Source organism: Ptychodera flava, chromosome 1 (assembly GCF_041260155.1).
Source record: "Ptychodera flava strain L36383 chromosome 1, AS_Pfla_20210202, whole genome shotgun sequence".
In the NCBI taxonomy this organism is placed as follows: domain Eukaryota; kingdom Metazoa; phylum Hemichordata; class Enteropneusta; family Ptychoderidae; genus Ptychodera; species Ptychodera flava.
In genome coordinates this window covers 32,757,709-32,780,834 of record NC_091928.1, presented here as the reverse complement: position 1 = coordinate 32,780,834, position 23,126 = coordinate 32,757,709, and the positions used below count along the sequence as shown (strand labels likewise).

General features: G+C 38.0%; 1 protein-coding gene and 1 long non-coding RNA gene across 2 annotated transcripts; both read right to left on the bottom strand.

Annotated features, from left to right (window-relative positions):
- Positions 1 to 247: 247 nt before the first annotated feature.
- Positions 248 to 9,258, bottom strand: LOC139135489 (uncharacterized). The gene is made up of 3 exons (XR_011553005.1): positions 9,182 to 9,258; positions 3,420 to 3,552; positions 248 to 779 (listed from the first exon to the last, which is right to left on the bottom strand). It is a non-coding gene; the product is annotated as an uncharacterized lncRNA (long non-coding RNA).
- Positions 9,259 to 15,011: 5,753 nt separating this feature from the next.
- On the bottom strand, positions 15,012 to 23,041 carry LOC139135495 (tumor necrosis factor ligand superfamily member 10-like). The gene is made up of 6 exons (XM_070702898.1): positions 22,366 to 23,041; positions 21,166 to 21,220; positions 20,272 to 20,421; positions 17,049 to 17,212; positions 16,789 to 16,867; positions 15,012 to 16,308 (listed from the first exon to the last, which is right to left on the bottom strand). The coding sequence occupies exons 1-6, from the start codon at positions 22,702 to 22,704 to the stop codon at positions 16,076 to 16,078; spliced, it is 1,020 nt and encodes a 339-aa protein (XP_070558999.1). The 5' UTR covers positions 22,705 to 23,041; the 3' UTR covers positions 15,012 to 16,075.
- Between the last annotated feature and the right edge of the window lie 85 nt (positions 23,042 to 23,126).

The window sequence follows — 23,126 nt, the reverse complement described above, 5'->3', positions numbered from 1 at the left end:
TGGACATTGATTTTCAAAATTGGTGTGAAAATGTTGTTTCACTGGACAGATTGTCCAGCTACCAATTGTTTAAAACTGATTTGGTCTTAGAAACATACCTCACCATTGACATGAAACCTGTATTTCGTTCAGCATTACTTAAGTTTAGAATTTTGCTCATTCTCTTATGATTGAAAAGGGAAGACACTTGGGAATTCAAAGAATGGACAGAAAATGTCCGGTGTGTATGGATAGTATTGAAGATGAGTTTCATTTCCTTTTCGTTTGTCCTCTTTATGTAGAACTCAGAAATCAATATATTCCAAGTTTTTTTACAGATCAGCCACTATCACAATATAAATTCATAAGAATTATGAACGCTATAGACCCAGTAGTTATAAGGAATTGTGCGAGATACTTGTTCTATGCTTTTGAAAAAAGAGCATTGTTTTTACAAGATTTATGATTGTAATGGTTTTGCCTTTTTTATGACTGAAAATCTGTTTGGCAGTATCAGTTCATGGATAAACCTTTGACTCTCTGTTTGCTATGTATTGATTTGTAAGCTTGTACATTGGGCCGGTGGCCTGTAGTACTTATTGAATAAATGCTACTACTACATTCCCATGAACGTCGACTCATCTGGGCATCCCACCTTCACTTCACTGCTCGGTAGGTACACCTTCATGTAGATCTTGTCTCCCTCTCGAAGTTTGAACAATCCTGAGTGGAAACTAGTGACATACGTCACCTCACCTTCTCGGATGCGAAGCTTTTCATCAAGTCTCTTGTGTCGTTAACTGAAAAAACAAAGCAATAAAGTTAAATAAATCGTGTATTGTTCATCTTTACCAATGGTTAGATTTTAGAACGTTTGCATAATAGCTTATAAAAAAAATATCGCATTCGGTTTGATACGATTAAAATTTTAAAGTTTGTAAGGCAAGCCACATTTATCTCCTATTTCAACATTCGTAATTTATCAAAAAAACTAGAAGCACAGGTTGTCTTCATCTGGATTAGGCCTACTGCTTTTACATCAATTTGCCACCACAAGTAAAATAGAGGACAATTTTTGCCTGAACACCTCTTGGCCTAGGCTGCCAGTGTGCTCGACGTGCTGACTTGTTCACAAACGATTGCGTATTGAGCACAGATAAACTGAACCAAAACTAACACTTGATTTACCAGCTAGTATTAATAAGGAATTGTGTGTTAACACAAATCTAGTTTGTAAGTCCACGGAGCTAGGCCGCCTGCAGAACAAACCTGTCCCGAAGTCACTTTGCATTGCTGACGTAGACATCTTAGTACCCGCTATCTAGCTACCCATCTTGCTGACGTAGACATCTTAGTACCTGTTATCTAGCTACCCATCTTTCTTGCACACGGCACTTGACCTCAGCCTTGTTTCAAGCTCCTGGTCCAGGTTCATTCATTCTAGGCCATTCAGACTGTCTGCCATGCTATCCCTCCACCAACCCCATCTCCTCCTTGGCTCCACTAGTCTGCTTCCCATTGTGGGCCGTCCATTGCATGTACCCCCACTCAAGAAGGTGGTCTCCACCGGCCCGGTGGAACCACTTTCACTTTCGGCTTTCCAAAGGTCTGCAAACCCAACTTTGCAACCCAAACCTTTGCCCTGGAAGCAGACTGGCGGAGACCCCTCACCCAATCTTTGAGTTATTTTGTGCTTAGTTGTGACATAGTATTTTGCCTAGTTTTTACTTTCTTAGTTTTGCTTGACATTGTGTTTTCCGTAGTTAGGTTATCACTGCTTTGTATTTGTCCACTGTCGCATATTAAAATTCCTTGAACGCCATATCCTGTGTAGCGGTGTGTGCTTACAAAGAGAGGTTTAGTTACACGTAATTAAGGTGGTATGCGCCTCGAAAGTGAAAGACTTAAACTTATGCTCAAACTTTCCTGAATGAAACTGTCAACCACTGTCTGACCAAATCAACAATAAAAATCAGGGGTCACCGTGCAAAGTTTGGAACTAGCGAACCAAATTACCCAACATTTTGCGATATTTGAAATTACAAAATGGCCGCCATCCCTGTGTTAACTCTATGGGGTAAAAATAAAAATTTAATTTTCGAAAAACTGATACGGTGAACGTTTTTTTATCTCCAAGACCTTTAAAACGGCCCCGCAAGTGGTTGATCAGAAAAGAATTGTAGAAATTTCAGAGTCCAAATATCTGTCCCTAAGGGCGTTCTTCCTTAAGCGCCCGTCAGACGGGCGTACGCATATCCGTACTTACATGTAAATTCTTTTGTGTAGTTGTGCGTTCCCAATTATTTTGCTGCATTTTTTTCTCAGAAACATGCGAACTTTGTGTAATTAAATTCCTATACCTCGTTCTACCCTAGAGTTAAATGTTTGAAACACACACAGACAGCAAAACACACTCTACTTTCTGGAAGGAGATAGCAGCGTACAGTGCTACCATTCTTGATTTTGAAGCTCCGAGTCGATTTACATTCCTGTCATAACATAAAGGAAAAGAAGCTGGATCTGACGACGAGTGCTGATGTACAACTGGAACTTATTTATTGAATACGGAACCATAACTGTGAATGTCCTGTCTCGGTCACTCCACAAGAGAGTGACCCTGGTCATCGGTCCTCGTGTCGGTCACTCCACTAGAGAGTGACCGTGGTCCAAGTTCTACTAGTTTCTGAGTGAATGTCCTGTCTCGGTCACTCCACAAGAGAGTGACCGTGGTTATCGGTCCTTTAGTTCTCCTTTTTTGAGTGAATGTCCTGTCTCGGTCACTCCACAAGAGAGTGACCGTGGTTGTCGGTCCTTGAGTTCCTCTTTTCTGAGTGAATGTCCTGTCTCGGTCACTCCACAGGAGAGTGACCGTGGTTATCGGTCCTCCAGTTTTGCTCCGTTTTTCTCTGAGTTGGTGTGTCTATTTATACAATATCTGGCTATGTCGGATGCCGACGCCATAAAGAATATAATATATGACATTCCCATGATTTTTAGATATGACGGTATGTTGATATGAAATTAAATCAGGTACGGTAGTTTGTACATTGCCATTTGATCTTAACTTCAAGCATCGATAAACCAGCATATTATCATATGTTACAACATTAAGTCTCATCCAGGACCTTATAGTACAGCAAAATACCAGTACTTTAGAAGAAAGACAGTGACCAATATAACATGTATATATCTGAATGAAAAGTTTAAGATGAGCATCCACTATGTAGCCATTTTACAACCATGGTTTAAGACAAGCCTATCGTCACAAATTGAAATTCTGAATCTTTGAACTCGGACATGGGTGGTGTAAGGGTAAAGGTGACAGTTCAGTTTGTTTGAGAAACAACATGTGCGGGTCGAAGATGGAAACTGAACCGCGTTCTTGTATTTTGGTCTGTCTTTTGACACTGACTTATCGTCTCAGATGTACTTCTACTGACCTGTGAACTAGGTAGACACCAGACTTCGGAACGATCAAATGATAGCCATCGCTGGCCACGTTTTCACTGAATGCAAGCCCATTGGACCCTTCCCATGGCCCCACTTTTATCTTATCGCTCTCTATTTGTTGACCTGAATTGAAGTTTATGACAATAAATAACGGGGAGTAGTAGATTTAACTATCCTGTTTACTCATTCATTCATTCATTCATTCATTCATTCATTCATTCATTCATTCATCATTCATTCATTCATTCATTCATTCATCCATTCATCCATTGGTTGTTTGATTGATTGATTGATTTATTCATTCATTCATTTACATCTCTTCATACACTAACCGCAACCAATTCATCCGCTCATTCCTTGTTCTATGTGTTTATTTAATGGCTTGTGTGAACAATTAAATATCCAACACTCTTTATGATCGCAGTTCATTCTACGGTATTACATCAACCACAGCCTCAAAATATGGTCAATTTACATTAAAGCTGTGGTTTCCGTCATAAACTTGCCTGAGCGCCAAAAATATTACGGGATGTGTCATCTCGACAATTACTTGCCAAACCGAAACATTGTTTAAGACCGTCAAGAAATTGCATTGTCATTATTCTATTTTACAGGAACTATGATAAAAAGGTAATGGAATCGTACTGGTGATGTCTTGTTTAGCTTGTAAAGCTGTTGATAAGCCAGTGAAACGATAGTTACCGTTAGACTCTCTAAGTCCTGGTCAAAAATTCTGGTTGCATAAACTTTGAACAGAAATCATTGACAATCATCAAGAAAAGAGCAGCTATTGTCACTTTATGTTTGCTGAAACTATGGTATAAAGGAATCGAAACCAGTGTGAGAAGTCTTAACTTTTGTGAGACATCAAAGGTTGAAATCACTCAAAGTACAAATGAAACGTTAGCTTTCATAAACATCATTCAGCTCTCAGCCAGTAAACTATCAAAGAAGTGGACGTCCATGTATTGCGTTGAAACGACGAGGACACAGTTTGCTTGCAAAAGTCTGGTATGCCGCTATTTTCTCGAGTGTGCAAAATGTATTGAAAGAACACTGAATGCTCGGAGATGAATGTTTATTGAGTGTTTGAAGTCACTTCATGTTTTAAAAACTCACATGAGTTTCATTTTCATTTCTATTTTTAGCGTGGAAAGCGCATTCCACGTAATATGTATCTTCCTTTCATCGCTGGCACTAGACCAATCTCCAAGACAGTAAAGAAAGTACTGCTTACCAAGAATCGGTTTGCCCCGCCCCTTTTGCTTTCTTTACATTATTTTTGGAACAACCTTGGGTTCCTACCATTTGTTGAGTTGCGCATGCATTGCCGTTTAATCACCGAACACGCATGCGCTGTTTGCAGTTTGCAGTCCAGTAAAGCTTGTGTGGCCGGATATTACTAGGCGTTGACCTCGAGTAATTTGTCGTCCGCGAATGATTTTTGTCTTAAAAAGCAAGAAGTGTCGGCGATATTGTACAACTGTACTTTCACTTTCGATTTGGTAACAATACTATACGCAGACTAGAGAGGGTATAGTTTTTTCATAGTAGCGCTCACTTGCGTTCTCATAAGAATCATTTTCATTTTCACTGCTCGCAGACTTAGTCGGTACTCCATTGACCCTCCCGCTCAAGGGTCTAGGACTATCCCTTGGGACCTGAATTCCAAGCGCCATAAATGTCACTGAGTGACGATTAATTAGGCTGTCCGTTGCGAATTACTTGTAATATTTCGGTATCTACTACTCACAGGAATATCGCCGAAATTCCAGGGAATTAATTCAATTCAAAAGGAATACTGGCGATGATGTATTATTAATAGTGATATGTACGTCTGTTGGCGAATCTATCTATAGGTGCATGGCGAACACATTTCTTTGAACAACAATGACTTAAGCGTGTCTTTTTCAAAAGAGAACGAAAGAAAACGAAAGAGAGATGGGCAGACAGATCAGGTTGCTCCCTATATTTTAGCAATGGGGTGTGCCGCCTCAGCGAAAAAAGCCATATATATTCCAAAATTGAGTCATTGTTGGAGATTTTCTTTACAAATTTTGAACATTTTCACCGTTTTTCTATTGGATGTAAATCTTTTCCTTGCGAGTCAGGTCGAGATTACAAAGACTTACATGAACTGGTGATAAAAATGATCCGATCACGCATCAGAATTGTCAGAAGCTCGAAGAAGTTTGTGCCATGACCTTTTATCCAAATACATTTTTCTTTTTTTTTCAAAAATGAAATAACGGGACGTCATTAGCTGGTAGAAAATCCAATTTTTGGTGGATGAGATTCTTTCTGTTTCTTTTTCTCGGTCTTTTCTATATCTGTCAGTTTGTATTTCCCCGTCTATCTGGCTGGCTGGCTGGCTGGTTGTCTTTCTGTCTTTCTGTTCCTGTATTTCTGTCTTTGTTTCTCTGTCAGTAGCCTGTCTGCCTGTAAGTCTGCTTATCTGACTGTGTCTGTCTGTCTGTCTCTGTCTGTCTGTCTGTCTGTCTGTCTGTCTGTCTCTGTCTCTGTCTCTCTCTTTCTATCAAGATGATTAATTGCTAATATAAATCAGTAAATATGACCACTATACCCCGTTGCTATAGATTTTACATCCGTGTTCCGCAAAGATCGATGTTTGTTTACTTTGAGCTATTGGCTAGACCAACCACAGACTTAAATGTAACAGTGTCAAAGAACACAATGGATGGCACTTCAGATAAATCAGCTGTACAAAGGAACCATCGATTAGACTGTACCCCGCAGAATTTTATGCACCCAGAGACAACTAGGCGTACCGTTTCATTATTGATTGAACGTATTGAGAGTAATATTGAAACACACATTAACCTGGACTTGGTTTACTCATCACTATGTGACTGCATAATTACTTGCATGAATGAGTCTATCCCATATTTCGATTGTACAAAGAAAACTCGAAAACGTCATAAGTTTCACAAACCTTATTGGAATGAAGAGTTAAAAGTGTTGTGGAAAAATATGCGAGACAAAGAAAAGGATTTTCTTAAATGTAAGAAGTATGAGGTTGGGAATGCACAGTATTCTTACCTTAGAACACAATTTAAGATTGCCCGAAATACATTTGATAAACGGTTGCGATCTCATGAACGTAAATTTAAGCTTGGTCTTCAAATGGAAATTGAGGAAATTTGTACTGCGAATCCTACTCGCTTTTGGGAGTATGTTGAGCGTTTGGGACCCAGTAAAAAGGTTAAGAACACTATACCCATGGAGGTTTATAATGATGACCATAATGTTATTACTGATTCGAATTTGTATTAGGTTCTTGGAAGAGTGATTTTTCTGCTTTATATTCACAAACCAGTGATGCTAGGGATCAGTTTGATGAGCAATTTTATAGTGATGTGAAACATCATAAGTCTGTGTTAGAGAATAATTTATCTGATCCGTTATATGAACAAAATCAACATTTGAATAAAAATTTCACTTTTGCTGAAGTTAAATGTGCCGTATTAAGGGTAAAATAGGAAAGCAAGTGATATTGATAACATTCCATATGAAGTGATTAAAAATGACAATGTTATTGAAGTTTTAGTTCATCTTTTTCAAATGTGTTTTGATTCTGGCAAGATACCCAGTATTTGGCGTAAAAGTATTATTTATCCTATTCCTAAGTGTCGAACTAATGATGTGAGAGTTCCACTTAATTATAGAGGAATAAGTTTGTTGTCTGTCATCTCAAAAGTATATAGTTCAATTCTAAATAAAAGACTTACTGTATTTTTAGATAATAATAATATTTTAGTTGACGAGCAGAATGGATTTCGTAAAACAGGTCTTGTCAAGATCATGTTTTTGTTCTTACATCCATTATTAGAAACAGAATGAACAACAGTCTTCCTACTTTTGTAACTTTTATTGATTTACAGAAAGCATTTGATTTTGTAGATAGAAATATCCTTTTGTATAAACTTTTACTTAATAACATTGATGGGAAAATGTACAATTCAATAGCATCATTATATTCAAATACGTCAGCTTGTGTCAAAGTTAATGACAATTATACTGACTGGTTCAATACATTGCATGGTGTAAGGCAGGGTGATAATCTTTCACCAACTTTATTTACTATATTTATCAATGACTTGGTTGTAGATTTAAAAGAGTTAAATTGTGGTATTCAAATAGGCGACGATAATGTATCAGCTCTGTTGTATGCCGACGACATTGCTGTAATTTCGCACAACGAAGAGAACATGCAAAAGATGTTAGACTACATTACTTCATGGTGTAGAAAATGGCGTCTTTTGATAAATAAAAGTAAATCACACGTTGTTCATTTCAGACGTAGAGGTATAGAAAGAAGTAACTTCACGTTTCGATTAGCAGGTGCTGAATTAGAGTATGTTACAAAATGTAAATACCTTGGGGTTGTGTTAGAAGAATCTTTACATTTCAAATATATGTCTGAGATGCTTGCAGAATCTGCAAGCAGAGCTCTTGGTAAAATTTGTTCAAAGTTTAAAACTGTTAAAAATATGGGTTTTTGTACATTCACAAAATTGTATGACAACTGTGTAGTACCTATTATGGACTATTGTTCTGCTATCTGGGGATTTGCATCTCATGTAAAGTGTGACAATATCCAAAATAGAGCTCTTCGATTTTTTCTAGGAGTTCATAAATTTGCTCCCACTTCAGCCATTGAAGGTGATACTTGTTGGATTTCATCAAAAACTAGACACTGGACCAACATGTCAGATACTGGAATAGACTGGTGAATATGGATCATAACCGATTGTGTAAACGAATATTCTTGTGGGACAACTCTTTATGTATTAATAATTTTAGTATGAATTGCATGAAATTTTTGACTATTTAGATATAGATGTTTTGGAAAATGGAGGTTGTTGTGATCTGGTAAAAGTTAAAGAAAAGTTGAAGCAGACAGAGTAATTCAATGGTCTGAAAAAGTAAACAACCAACCCAAACTACGTACCTATAAGATTTTTAAAAGGGCCTTTCAAAGGGAAAACTATTTGTTATATAATTTAGAGAGAAGTACCCGCTCACTTTATGCTCAGTTTAGATTTGGGATATTACCACTTCGTGTGGAAACTGGTAGATATAGAGGAGAAATTGTACAAGATAGAAAATGTATTTATTGTAACGATAACGCCCTTGAGGATGAAATGCATTTTTTATTACATTGTTCTTTGTACAATGATTACCGGACAACTTTATTTGATGCTGTTTATAATATTTGTAGAAACTTTGAAGATTACTCAGATGTTCAGAAATTCGATTTTTTAATTAATAACGCCAGTGGGCGTACAATCAAATTCATTTATAAAGCTTACAAAAGACGACAATCGCTAACATATATAACGCGTTAATTTTCAGCCGTTGATCTTGGTTTTCAAATGACTTACCTGATTTGTACTGTGAAAATGTAATTGTTTGTATTTAGATTTTCTAGGAACAGCTTTCCTGACATGTATTTAACTTTATTTTAAAGTGACTAATAAGCCCGTTGTGGCTTGGTGTTTATCACTAGTCACTATAATAATTACTACTACTACTACTACTATACACGCAAACTATTGAGGGGAAAAGTCAATGTCGGGCGTCAACAGACAGACAGACAGAGACAGACAGACAGATACACTCAGATAGATAAACGGGCGTCAAGTATTCAATGCAAGAGATATAACAAGAATAAAAAAACGGAATTAAATGGTCACGCGTCACTGCTATTTTTAGGAGTGAAACTGCTTACCTGGTCTTGATTGCTCGAAAAGCTGCTTCTCATCTTCGAAAGTCTTTGCAATCAGCTGAAAAGTCAGAAAAATACACTTTTTAGTGAAGGGAAAACAGATGACTCTTATGATATTTGCATAACTTTCATTTTCTAAAACATCTTTTCCTTCTACCATAAATTTAAAAGCGATGTTTATGGTTGACAAATAAAAGCTAGTCAGTATATATACTAGCATTAAGTTGTCAATATAACATTGGACATCAGAAATTATCGATTGGCTGAACACAAGGAAATGCGACCTATTGCTGAGTAGAACCAGAACAATACGTCGAAATACGTCGAAAATGCACAGTGATTTCACGGCAAATATGAACCTCTTTCTACCGGATTTAAAATGACAAATACACAAAGTGCCCCGGTAACGCATCCGGTTTCTGTATACTTTGTACGATGTTGTTAAATCTGAAGAGACGTGCGAAGATACGGCAGATACGGCACAATAGGGTAAATCTCGTCAATTTTACATTTTTACATCTTAGCATTTTAATCATTCGCACTTCTCTTACAGCGAGTTGGACTTCATATTTAAAAAAATGTGAAATTTTAAACTAATGGGCAGCGAAATACAGTTAGGTCAAATTGTGCCCTCATTCTTAACTACAAAATGGCATACCATGAAGTCTGTACCATGTCTTTTGTTCGTCGTAGTAAGCAGTGTGTAGGGGGAATCCCCGATACTCTATTCATAGTACATGTGTACATGTCTGAATATCCGGATCGCAGTATACACACCATCGAAGGAGCCCCTCCTGAGAATAGAGTAACCGCCTCTTAACAGCAATTCAGCAGATTTTGACTCCCTGTCCCGTCTCGGCTGTTCCCAGCGCCAGCATTTACGCCGCAATCACCACCTGTCGTCTGAAAATCGAGACCAGAGTCACTGCACATGCACGGACTCGAGTTGCCTCCGGCAGTTAACCTTGCCTTCGACTGATCTCCATCCACACCATCTTCGCTTGCCAAGGCCTGCTGTTCGGGCAGCTGGATGCTTCCCGAAATCAGCCTTGGCAGATCGAGTCCACAGAATCGTGTTTTTAAGGCGCCACCACACGACTGTACGAGACCTGTAACTAGCCAATCAGCGATCGCTGTCGTTGTTTACATTTCATTTCCCGTACGCATTCAAAGCGAGATTGTAAATTTGTAACACTGTCTGTTTGGCGAAACATGGTTTATAAATGTACCTCGTTCCAACACGTACGATCGTCAAATCCTCCGCAAACTTTGTTAGAATGCCAAGTAAGTGACTTGGAAACGTTGATGCACAGGCGCTCCTTAGCTGGGTTGTCTGCTAAGTAGATCGATTTTCGGATCGATCTATTGATCCCGTAGTCGATATGCCCGCCACTGCAACCTAAATACTCACAAGGTGTGCAACACAATCACTCAAAAAACACACCACCCGATTTGTCAACTGGCCGTGTGCTCGCACAAAACATTCAGAACTACACTCCCATATACCTAGTTGGATCACAAATTTAACCATCTCCTCGAAAATCACACCGATGAACGTGTTACTCGCATCATCTTGAAGAAATCGGCCGTGTTTTGAGACCAAGCGTAGAGAAATGTGGCCTGCAGAACGATTCTACCATATGATGTCATTTTTTCCACTGCTGATTGGTTCAACTATACTTAACCAGTGACGTCTTGCCATGACCTTTGTTTTGGCCGTTGATTAGCCAATCAGTAGTGGAATAAATTACATCATATGGTAGAATCGTTCTGCAGGCCACATTTCTCTACGCTTGGTCTCAAAACACGGCCGATTTCTTCAAGATGATGCGAGTAACACGTTCATCGGTGTGATTTTCGAGGAGATGGTTAAATTTGTGATCCAACTAGGTATATGGGAGTGTAGTTCTGAATGTTTTGTGCGAGCGCACGGCCAGTTGACAAATCGGGTGGTGTGTTTTTTGAGTGATTGTGTTGCACACCTTGTGAGTATTTAGGTTGCAGTGGCGGGCATATCGACTACGGGATCAATAGATCGATCCGAAAATCGATCTACTTAGCAGACTACCCAGCTAAGGAGCGCCTGTGGTTGATGTGAAGATTGTTCGTCGATCTACGTCGCAGCACAGGGCCTCATAAGTGGCTATTTAAGTCAATATTACAGCGTTTTTCTTTCTTTTTCAATGTTACAAATAAACCAGCTGAAGAGCACAACACTTGTGTAGCTGTCTTTTGTGTAACTTATATTGGCATGTATAGTGCGCCACCAACAGGGAATGTGATCATATGTAAATGCGAGCTTTAGTTCCGTGACCTCTGAATACATATGAAAGTTTATTAATCAAAAGTAACGTTACGAAAAACGTCGTTTATAATTTCCCATGGTTTTCCTGTTCTCGTATATTTGACCAAGCTCTAGCAAACATTCTGCCGTTCGCACGGCGCCGGCACTGTGCACGAACAGGCAGTGAGCGCGTGGCGTGACAGCGATGTCGCACGCGCGACGATTGTTGACATGGCAACTCTCCGCGTAAACAAACAAAATGGCGGTCCCCTCCGCACAAGCTCCGTGCCGTACGACGATCGAGCGCGATCGAAATCAGGATGGACTTACACTGAGGACGGTTTTTGATCGGTTACAATTGTGTAATAGCATATTGCACCTTAAAAGGTTCCTCCTGTATGACGATTTTTGTATCCCGGTGTCTTTTTTCTTGGGGTTCATTGAGATATGGAGGACTTGCAGCGATGTCGCGCGTGATGTTTACTTCGTCGTATACTTTATGAATGAAGCCTGTTCACAGAAATATTCCGATATTTATGCGCAAGGCGTAATAAAGTAAAGCCTCAAAATTTAAGGTTTTTCGTACTATTAGTAAAATTACGGGCATGGGTATATGATAAATCGGTTATTTAAGCAATAAAGCACACCCAGCGATGGTACACCACGAGATTTTGACCAGTTCACGACATATATGCACGAGTGATAGCGAGTGCATATATGAAGTGAACTGGTCAAAATCGAGTGGCATACCGTCGCTGGGTGTGATTTATTGCTATTATATCATAACAGTATATTGAAATTCTGGCGTGGAACGTCATAAAAGGAATTGTCCCCTCAAGCTGAGAGCTAGCGCGCATGCCAGCCGTGGTATATCGCCAATATACCACGGTTCTTTTCGCGTCTCGACCAATCAGATCGCTGTATTTGCACCATCAATATACTGGTATGATATAATACCCAATATCGCCTGTTCCTTGTGTCGCATCAGCATTCGTGTCATTTGTGCACAAATGACACTCATGCTGACACGACACAGGAACAGGCGATATTGGGTATTAACCTCTAAGTAGATTTTTGTGACCTTCGGTATGGTAAAAATATTATTTCCATCGAGGTCATGACATATTGATGTGCACAGAATGTGACAGTGGCATTTTGCATAATGATTGATGCCTATGTTGCAAAACTTAATGCCAATTTACAGAAAGATGAGCTAAAGCTGAAAGATTATCAACTACAGTTGTGTTTGCCTCAAGATTCCAAAACTATGTTTTTAACTTGAAGTACATAGATGAATGATATGTATGGGCTTCTTTTAACCTAAGGCAAATACTCTGTGTTTCAAACAAAAAAACATGCATGTTTTCAAAATCTTATCACATGCCAACAGTGCGTAAATTGGCAAAATGATCATTTTGTTTACCCAAACAGTCAATCAATTTCTTAATTTGCATTCAAGACAAAACATTTCATTCACAAACATTCATTTTCAGTAACAATGAGGTAATCCCAACTTCCTTTTATAATCATAAAACAGGTAATGTTTAGAATTCCAGCAATATTTATTATTTTCAAGTGTTTCTACATATATGTCAATAATTCTCCATCAACTATCATTTACGTTGCCCTTTCAGTCACTTTAACAGTACATTTGTCACAAAACATTTGTAAGGGCGACCCTTTTATTTTTTTTTGTTTCTCATCTCCAGAGGAATAATCGGGCAGGGCGGGCGGTTCCAATAAAAAACAAGTACAAAAAAAAAATCTGTATTTGTTTCAGTTCAATGTTCTGTCCATTCACTGTCACTGCAATTTATTGTCTTTCACTTCAGTGTTCTGTGCTCTCTGTCCTTTCAGTCTGAGTCGCTGCAATCTCACAATTTGATGATGGTGGCGCTGTTGCTAGGATGATCGTCTCAGAGGCGGCGCAAATAATGTTTTTTTTTTTTTTTTTCATGTCGGAGCTGAAATTTACGGTCGGTCGGGAGATGAGAAACACAAAAATAAAAAATATCGCCCTAATACAGTAACATATGAACAGGTAATAGTAAGTATTAGTAATCAATGTACACCATCAATTTAACACTTTGGTGTGTGTAAATCAATGAAGCAATAAGAAGATTGCGCCCTTGTCAGTCATCAACACTAGACAGAGAATACCATTGCCGTTATATGGATTTGTATTTCTTTGTTTACTTTTCTGTCATAACTGGGAAAGGTTGGTGTTTTGGCAATTTCTCTTTGTCAAGTGAAAATGAAGTATTGTCTCGAAAACGGTCACAAAACCAAACTGTATTGATGTGTGACAGAGTGCATGTCAAGTGCAACCCCTACACTTTCTGCCGAGGTTTCAATTTAAATTTCCCAGAATTGTTCAGAATCAAGGTTTCCGTTTTTCAGAATTGCTGGTAGCTATTTCACATGTATTTTCAGATACTAGAAATTTTACTGCTTAAATTTTCATGTGAGCTATTTGTAATCAGGGCTCTTAAGTACAGTGTGTCACCTCAGACACACCCTTATTAAATATAAAAACTTAAACCAATATAATTAAAACTCTCAAATACAAAAAATTATAATATACAAATAGATATAAGTTATGTCTGACAGCTGAATACCTTTAATGCTCCAGTAGCCATCAGGGTTCGAACCTCTCAAACCATGTGTTTGCTATGCAATGTGGCCCTCGACTGCCACAAAGTTTGATGGTTTTAAATCTTCAATATCGGCATATGCTGCATAAAGTCTTTCCAGTTCTAGAAACCACATTCTGTGTACATTCATTCCAGCAACTGTCATCTCAACTGATGAGTATATTACTTTCATGGTGTGTAGAATTCCATCATTATTTCCAACAATCTTTTGATGCATGTATATTTTACCGATGATACTGGATTAAAAGTATTTTGATTTTGATTTCCTTTATTTCAACTGAACTATTTTCCAATGCACATTTATGTCATTATATGGCAGTGTGGCATAGTTAGCACTTTAAAGACCCAGTAACTGTGACTTTTGATGATTTTTCCCCATTTTCTGTTCAACTACAGTTCCTTGTTTTACTCCCAAAGCATGTTGATACACACGTGCATGGCATTCAGCTTGTCATCTCAGCCTGTAAATTACATTGCTATTCTTGACAAGTGCATTTTGGCCTTCACTTGAATTTGAATGTAAACAATAGCAATACATTTCATACATTTAAACGCTGTGTTGACAAACTAACTAATGCTGTTTCAACACGCTGCTGGAATAGAAGAAGAACTTAAAAAACATATAAAAAAAACAATAATAGTGAAAAAATCATGAGAGTCACAGTAACTGGCCCTTACTTACCCCAAATGTCCTGTGTTGATGAAGAAAAAATGTAATGACGGGAAATGGATCATCAAGGGGTCAAAGGGCATAGTTCATACAGTGACAAGATGTACCTGTTCTTCGAATTCCCTCTGACATAATCTGTTCACTAAATCCCAAGCATATGCTGCATTTTATTGTTGGCATAGTAACAGTTTAAAACAAACAATAAATAAGACGCCTAATATCAAATTTAACGTTTCAACGATTTATTTATTCAGTGATTTCCTTGAAGAATAACAATCGTCACGAAGTTTAAACTCATGAAATGTATAAAAAATAATATAAATACGAAATAAAACATGCACATTTATGCTTAGCATTTCTGTAAAATGTGAAAATAAGCTACAATACTCTACTTAACGGTGCTCTTGAACATGCTTTCGGTCTTTCTACTAAATTACTGACAGAGTTGAATGACAAAATTATCCATCTTTTCATCGTTTGTTGCTCACTTTTGTTCTGTGTCTCTTAGGAGCTGTTCATTTTGCAGACTGATTTACACTTGAACGAGTAACGTCGTTGAACTCGACTCGATCCCCTTCCTGTTTGTAATATATGATATCATAAGTATATCAACATTCAGGAATTCCACATGAAACATTCTTACTGGTGACTTGAATTAAACATTTGTATAGAAAAGCATTGATGAAACAAATACCGATGTACAAAAATGTCATCATGTTCATTTCATGTCAAGCCAGCATACTAATAGTTTTACCGATAATGTCAGGTAACAGTGTGACGTTAACCTTAACTAAGAGTGTGATCGATTTATTTTTAAGTATAAAATGTAATTGTTGAAAACGATGCACTCTACGTCACCAAATTGTGCGCTCTACGTCACCGAATGGTCAAAAGACATGTTAATGGACAGATATGTTAGTGGAAAGTAAGAAAACAGTAAATGTTTGAAGATGTTAATCCATCAAAAAACTATTGCGAAATTTGGGACAGAAACCGTCAAAATCTGATTTCAGTTCAAAACGAGCCTGACTTCTTGACATGAGATTAGAGCTAGAAAAAAGCAATATAGTTTCACGGAACAATGCGGCGATCTTTTCTACAAAAATATTTCTTTTCTCCTGTCATTCTCTAGGACAAATATAAAACTGACAAACGATGTTTTGGATTGGATATGTCATCTTCCATTCTGCCTCCATCAGAAAAGAAACTTTTGTTGGTGTACTTTTCCAACTTGTAAATGTTGCATGGATAATTACATTGATCTGCCAAAATACAAACATATTCATGTGTCATTTGTACACACTCAGTTCATCATTGACAAGATACATTCCCATGTACGTCGACTCCTGAGAACAGTCGAGTTGAACTTCACTGCTCGGTAGATAAACTTTCATGTAGATCTTGTCTCCCTCTCTCAGTTCGAACAGCCCAGAGTGGAAACTGCTGACGTGGGCACGGGCGCCCTCTCGGATGTGAACGCTTTTCATCAGGTCAGTGTGATAGGGCGAGTATCCGTTGTTAGCTGCAAGATGAAACAAGTTATTACTGAATATGCATTAGCCCAATGTTTCAGAGCAGACGACATGGTGAACTTAAACCATGATTGATTTCGTCAATACGTCAATATATTTTAAAGTGAAACACAGACCATGGAGTCAGATCTGTCTCCAGGTTCTCATGCACAAGCCTCTTTTCTATGATATATTCTGAAATATTGCCCCCCCCCCAAATGGAACCTAATGTAAGTGAAAGGCATGTATTTATTTCTCCATTCATTTGTCCGTCTTGTGTCTTAAGAATTGTATTCCCTTTTGGGTGTAATAGAAAAGATGGAAGTATCTGAACAAACAAACATACTGACGAACCAAAAAGCCAAAATGATACCCCTTACCCGCAATATATTTAAAATCCCGTCTGGTCTTATTTGTTCACTATGAGCCTTTCTCCAGCCCCGTCAAAGATAAATTAGCTACTCTTGCACACAATGAGTGAAATTACTCACTTAACATTGTATGATGCAAATATTCATTGAGTTCTTTTCTGTGGCCATGACCTGTAGTTCTGCTATCCAGAAAGCCAGCCTGTAATCAAACACACAAACTTGATAGTTGTAATTTTTTTATTCGGAGAAATATATTTTGCCCGCAGAATGGTATTTTGGCGCTACTTCTTCACCAATAAGTCACCAAGAGATATTTTTCGTGAAAATCTATTTTTCCATTAAGCTAGGGATGTTCACATATCTTATGGAATGTGTCTTACCTGTGAGTAAACATGGTAGAGTCCAGACTTCGGGACAATTATGTGATAATCGTCACTTGGCACGTATTCGGTAAAAGATATCCCATTGGAAGAGTCCCACAGACCGACTTTTAGCCATCTGCCCTTGGCGTGACGGTGTTTGATCAACCCTTTTATTGGTTCGCCTGAAATGAGATACCGATAAAGGTAATACGCACCTCGAACTTAAACTGCTACTGACATTTTCCTCAATGAAAATTTAAAACATTCTTTTACACAACCAAGATGCCAACTTTCAATGTTTTAAAGCCGGCTGTAACTCGATATCCCCACTCCCGAACTCAAATAAGGGGTCCGAGCACAGTACAAAGTTTGAACCTAGAGAAATTAGTCATCTAACAATTACGAATATTTGACATATAATTTACCCCAACTGTTTATAAAAGGGGAAAAATTAAATTTTCAATATTCGAAAAACCAAAACGGTGATTTTTCTTCTACCCCAAGAGTTATAAAAACGAGCCCTGAGAAAAGTATTGCCTTAACGTCAAGCGAACAAAAATCATGAGCCGCGTTTTTAGCGCCCCCACCCCATGCGATGAGAAATAGGTGTCGGAAGTTTTTCTGCATGTTAAGCTCTCATGAAGAGGAGTCGCCTTTCTGCGGTATATAACACCTTTTGGGTCAGAGCTCCGCGGGGTCAGAACTCCCCGGGGTCAGAACGATAGCAGCCAGAAACGAAAAAGAAAACGAAGAGCATAATGACCAAATAGTGCGATTCACTTCTTTTGTAAGGTACGTTATGTCAATACATTCATGAAGGATTTGGTAGATTGTTTCTCGAAGAAAGATTCGGGAGAAAAGAAGTTCTTAAAGTGTACAATTCTTTGCGAGCTCCATTGGAACCTCCAGGGCATTTGGACAGCTTGTGTGGTCACCATATCTTTATTTTTAAAAACGCGTCAGTATTTTCACAGTGTGCCTTATCAATGCCAAGAAGAAAGTAACAAGCTAACAGTACTGTTGAGGAAAAGTGTAATTTTCTTATGCCAAATTATAATGGATATTTGTCACATGCTATATCTAATTTCCCTTTCATCTACAAAAAAATAATTGAAGTCTGTAAAACTTTAAAAACCAACAGCTCATTTACAAAAGAGTTTAATCACAGAAAAGTTAGAGAATTTGAGTTTGCATGTACAAAGCAAGAATTTGCAAACGAAATATTTCTTTTTTAAGATATCAGTTCGTCTTTGAATATTACCTGGAATTATTCTGACGAACAATGTTCAGCAGTCACTGTTATTTCAGGACAATACTGCATAGTATGAAAGATACGTCACTGTTAGACTAATAATACTTTGAGTCAACAGATCAATGAAAATATCCAGTATCTGCTGACTGATGCTTTCTTTTTGACGATGAGGTTTCTTTCATTTTTACTTTACGTAAATCCCCGACGATGACGAAACATTTATTATTCGTAACAATTACAATGTTGTTTTATATTCCATGTTTCCCGGCAACCACTGACCTTTTTTGTACAGTTCACTGAGCTTGAAAGCAGGCGGAGCGTTTCTTTGGTGGATGACTGGCTATGTAAAGCGCGGTAGATGAAAATTATAGACATGATCTCATTTTACTACGCTAACCTAAGCTAGTGTTTACTAGAAATGTGTTTGTTTGTTTCATGTCTTCGCTCATCAAACCATCACCACCATGTAAGGACTAACGGTTGTTGAAGACTGCGGCAGAAAAACTGAAATAATGGAAATATTAAAATCGATTTACTAATATCAACGGCTAAATTTCAATGATTATTGGAGCAAAGGACAAACACTGGATTATACATTTGTACAAAGTACACTTGGCTTGCGGAGCCGTTCTCGTTGCGGGCATGAAGGTCGTGGTTATTTCTGACGATCATTAACTTAACGACAACATAGATTGTGTCTCGGGAACAGATATTCTGACTATCAAGCTTTTAAAGTATATTCTCTTGTCTACCCTTTGAAGTGGTTCATTTTTGAAGCTGATGAAGTAAATACAATTTTCACCAGCTTACTTTTGTGAAAATCGGGATTTTTATTTTTCTCCGTAGCGATAACACAAGGATGGTGGCCATTTTTAATTTAAAATGTCGGTAAATATTGGGCAATTATATCTCTGAAACTAGTTATTTCACGGTGACCCCTGATTTTGCTTTTTAATTTTGAAATTAAATGGATGAAAGCTTCATTGACGAAAGCTTCGGCACAAGTTTAGGTCTTTCACATTCGCGGCGCATACTACCTGAAGGTAAAATGCGTCTAGGGACAGATTTGGCTGGTCATTTTCCAGCAAAAAAATTCAGTCAGCTGCTTGTGGCAACTCATTTTTAAACCTTAAAGAACATGCAGTTTTTAATTTGTTGTTTTACTGAAAATAGAGAATTTGATTTTCCTCTTTGCAACTAACACACGATATGGCGGCCATTTTTAATTTCACATGTCGCTAGGTAGGTAAGTGTTTGTTTATCAATTCCACGGTGACACATATTTCCGATTGTAACCATTGTTTTTTGAGATTGTTTGAAGTTTCCATTGGGAAAGGGTCTGGTTCAATAAATGTGTTTGAAATTAATGGTGAAGATCCTGAATTGGCGATGAGATAGTTTGCGTTGCAGTTTTATAATTTATATTATTCCGCTTCGTCTTTCACTTTCGATATCGGTGTTTTATTTGTGTGTGATTCATTAACCAGAATTTCGCCGAATGTATACGCACTTTATTTTCTAAAGTGAAAGGTTACAGTAAGTTCACAGAGTGATATTTATGTTTGGGTTACTTCGTTGATCACAATATTGATGAACCATACATAGATACTAGGGCGCACATCTCGTACCTGGATTCGCTTGATGCTGCACACTCGAAAGGACTTCCCAATGCACCTAAACTTCAGCTTTTTTCAGTGATATAATGTACCGTTTATTTCACGACAGTCATGATGTAGCTTTTGAGACCAAATATATTGTAATTATATAAATCTGAAATAAAAGTCGAACCAAAGACGGCATGAAAACTCTCCCTCGGTATGAAATCTAATACTCTACTCTCTCTCTCTCTCTCTCTCTCTTCTCTCTCTCTCTCTCTCTCTCTCTCTCTCTCTCTCTCTCTCTCTCTCTCTCTCTCAACCACCACCAATATCAGCAGCAGAGCAGCCAAGAAAACAGAAACACAACGTCAAAACACTGACTCACACTTACTGTGCTCGAAGCAGTCAGAGGTTCCAGTCACATGGATTGCAACAGCAATGCCATTCCAAATGCCCGAAGATACTGTTATCTGGCTTCCATTTCGTCTTACCATAGACTCAACCAATCTCTCAACTTGACGAAGAGTCATGTGATTCCGTTCTGATTAAGAGAATTTATAAATATGGCATACAAGTTGAATCTCTATGGCATGTGAGCTGATTGTTTAACATTTTGCCTGTACCTAACCGTACATTTTGATGATTACCACACATGTACCTTACCGTCTGCTTAAATAGTTATTCGTGTTTATTCTCGTGTGATTGAAATTCTACACTGTTGTCATGACTTTTTTCTCTAAACCTTGCTTTCCTTACACGAAAAGTAGCTTTCCTTACACGAAAAGGCTACATACATTTAAAATCTTAAGAAGTATAACACATACAATGGTTTGCTGTCTCCTATAGCATGGTATTTTGTTGTATTGGATCCAAAAGACGACTGCACTTCCTTAATAATCCTTTAACATGAATGGATTGCGATCGAAAGATTAAGGTTTATCAATCCAATAATATAAGACGTTTTAATCTTGACAAATGTGTGATGATGGCATGTGGCTACATGTTGTGAAACCGGGATATGGATACTTGAAATCAGGTGTATTTTCGTCAGTTGGTTTTGTTTATATTTCCTCGTTCGCGTACGCCTACTTACTAACTAGAGCTTCATGATTTATTATGAAGTAAAATCTTCAATAGTCGACTGAGTCTTTTGTCCTGAACTGAACCCGGAAACTTCATTAATTGTAAACGTTCGATATTGTAGCATTTTTAAGGTACTTAGGTCGCTTTTAAATGACGTCAAAATTGACAAAAATCGGTATAACTTTTTACGGGAAAAACTTACCTGTTCTTAAATTTCGAATTCGTCCTTTCTCTTCTCGGTAAACCTTCGCTATCAACTGCGAGAACAAAAGAAAATACATCTTACATTAGGCCAATTAAAAAGATGCGTGTGTTTAGTAACCCGCCTATATCAGACGTTGTTTTTTTTCGCATTTTCAAAATTCTCTGAGTAAATTTTCTAAATTATACCGTGTTTTATTGTTCCCAGGGAACAAAACAAAAATAAACAAAGTTTCTATGCATGTTCTATGCTTGAATGCATGTTATCGAAAATTAAACGCACTATTTTATTTCACTTATCAACGAGAATTTTGAATCCTACAATGTGTGTTGTGAATTTCTAGTGAACGATAAAATTTACTAAGCTTTTTAACATTACGATTTTTCATCATCTGCCGTCTTTTAAACTTTTCATGCCGATTCATATGTAGGCCTTTAAGTTCATGATTTTAATATTATCATATGTTCAACATCATTTTCCAGTGCCTGATACGCAGAATCAAAATCTTAGCAAAATACTATCGATGCCGCCTCATGTTCCTTAAGCATTCTCCCCATATCACGGGCTTGTTTCGTCTTCTCTGTATACGTCCTGTTTTCTTACCATGTTCGGCTTTTTAATGTGAAAGGGTGATTTCTATCAACCGGTAAGCTTACAATGATTATAGAACATTGTACGCATAACACTGCACTTCGGAGAAATCATGATGTGCATTCTTGCACTTATTGGAACACCATTTTTAGATCATCTCAAAGCAACCTTTGTCTTCACACTTAAGCGATTACACTACACAATACTTTAGCATGATGTCATCGACTGATCTAACTTAATTCCTGCTTCAAGTTACATTTTTTTTCGATGAGGCAATCACTGTGCAAACAACAAAATTGAACGACCTGGATAAGAGTTCTTGGTTCTCATCTCCAAAGAGTACATAGAAAAACAGTTTATGTCCTATTTTTCATTTTTCCCCTTTTCTTTTATCCCTCCCCTTTTTCTTTCTTTTTCGTTTCAAGGTAATTTTGTAGAACACTAGACCGTTATATTCGTTGAAACATGCAGTGTAATGTCTGCGCTTGCGCGAACAGTTTATGTATACATATGCAGGGGAATTCCCGGAAGTACACCCAGGTATACTCTTGACCTGATCATGCGTACGCCTACAAATGCATGAGGATTAAATACGAATAAATGCAATACCATTTTAACAGTGTCTTGGTTTGCCGAACAACACATCAGCAAGGTATGGTTCGTCTCTTCATTGCCCATGATATCACTCGGAGAATTGCTTCGAATAACGCCATTCAGTAAATCGCTACTGCAGTTACAGTACGTCGGCGCTTGCTGATGATTGGCGGTTTTCGACACTGTCCTTAGTTTGTCGATGGACAACTGCAGATTTTGAAGTTCATTTTGGAAGTAGGAGTACACCACTGCGACAATTGCAGAATATATAATGAATGAGACGAATATTAGAAAGATTGCGACTCGCGTTACGCACTTCGATGAACTTTTAGCGTCCTGCTTTTGATCGTGCATGCTTGCCGTCGATTAGCCAACCTTTCTGAAACAAGTTCGGTGTGTCTTCAATGCACAGCAGTAAAGTCAATGATCCTCAGCCTCTTTCCTCTTGTCAGGATAATTCGTAGGCTTGAACCATCGGCAGCCTTGGTTACCGTCTCTGCTCAGAAGGTAATGACGCTAAAAGGCGCCGAGCGGTCGGAGCTACCGAGCTAGAATACCGAGTCAGCTTCGAGTGAACGGCGCAAATGCCCGGAAATGCCCCTTCATGACGTAAAGCTTTAACCGGAAACAAAAAGAAAACATTTGGGGAATACCCAAAACCTTTGGCGCACAGTCTCATGTAGCCGACAATGAGATGCTAATGATATGCGTTTAAGGTCTCCTCGACTAACTTTCAGCTGGTTGCTCACTTTCTACTATTTTTATAGTATTTTATA

Excerpts from the sequence above, each read along its gene's own strand:
- LOC139135495 (XM_070702898.1), bottom strand. The coding sequence starts at position 22,704 with ATGCACGATCAAAAGCAGGACGCTAAAAGTTCATCGAAGTGCGTAACG. Across the intron at positions 17,213-20,271 it reads CTCTGACTGCTTCGAGCACA|GCGAACCAATAAAAGGGTTG; the intron begins GTAAGTGTGAGT and ends ATCTCATTTCAG. Across the intron at positions 16,868-17,048 it reads TCTACCATGTTTACTCACAG|GCTGGCTTTCTGGATAGCAG; the intron begins GTAAGACACATT and ends GTTTGATTACAG.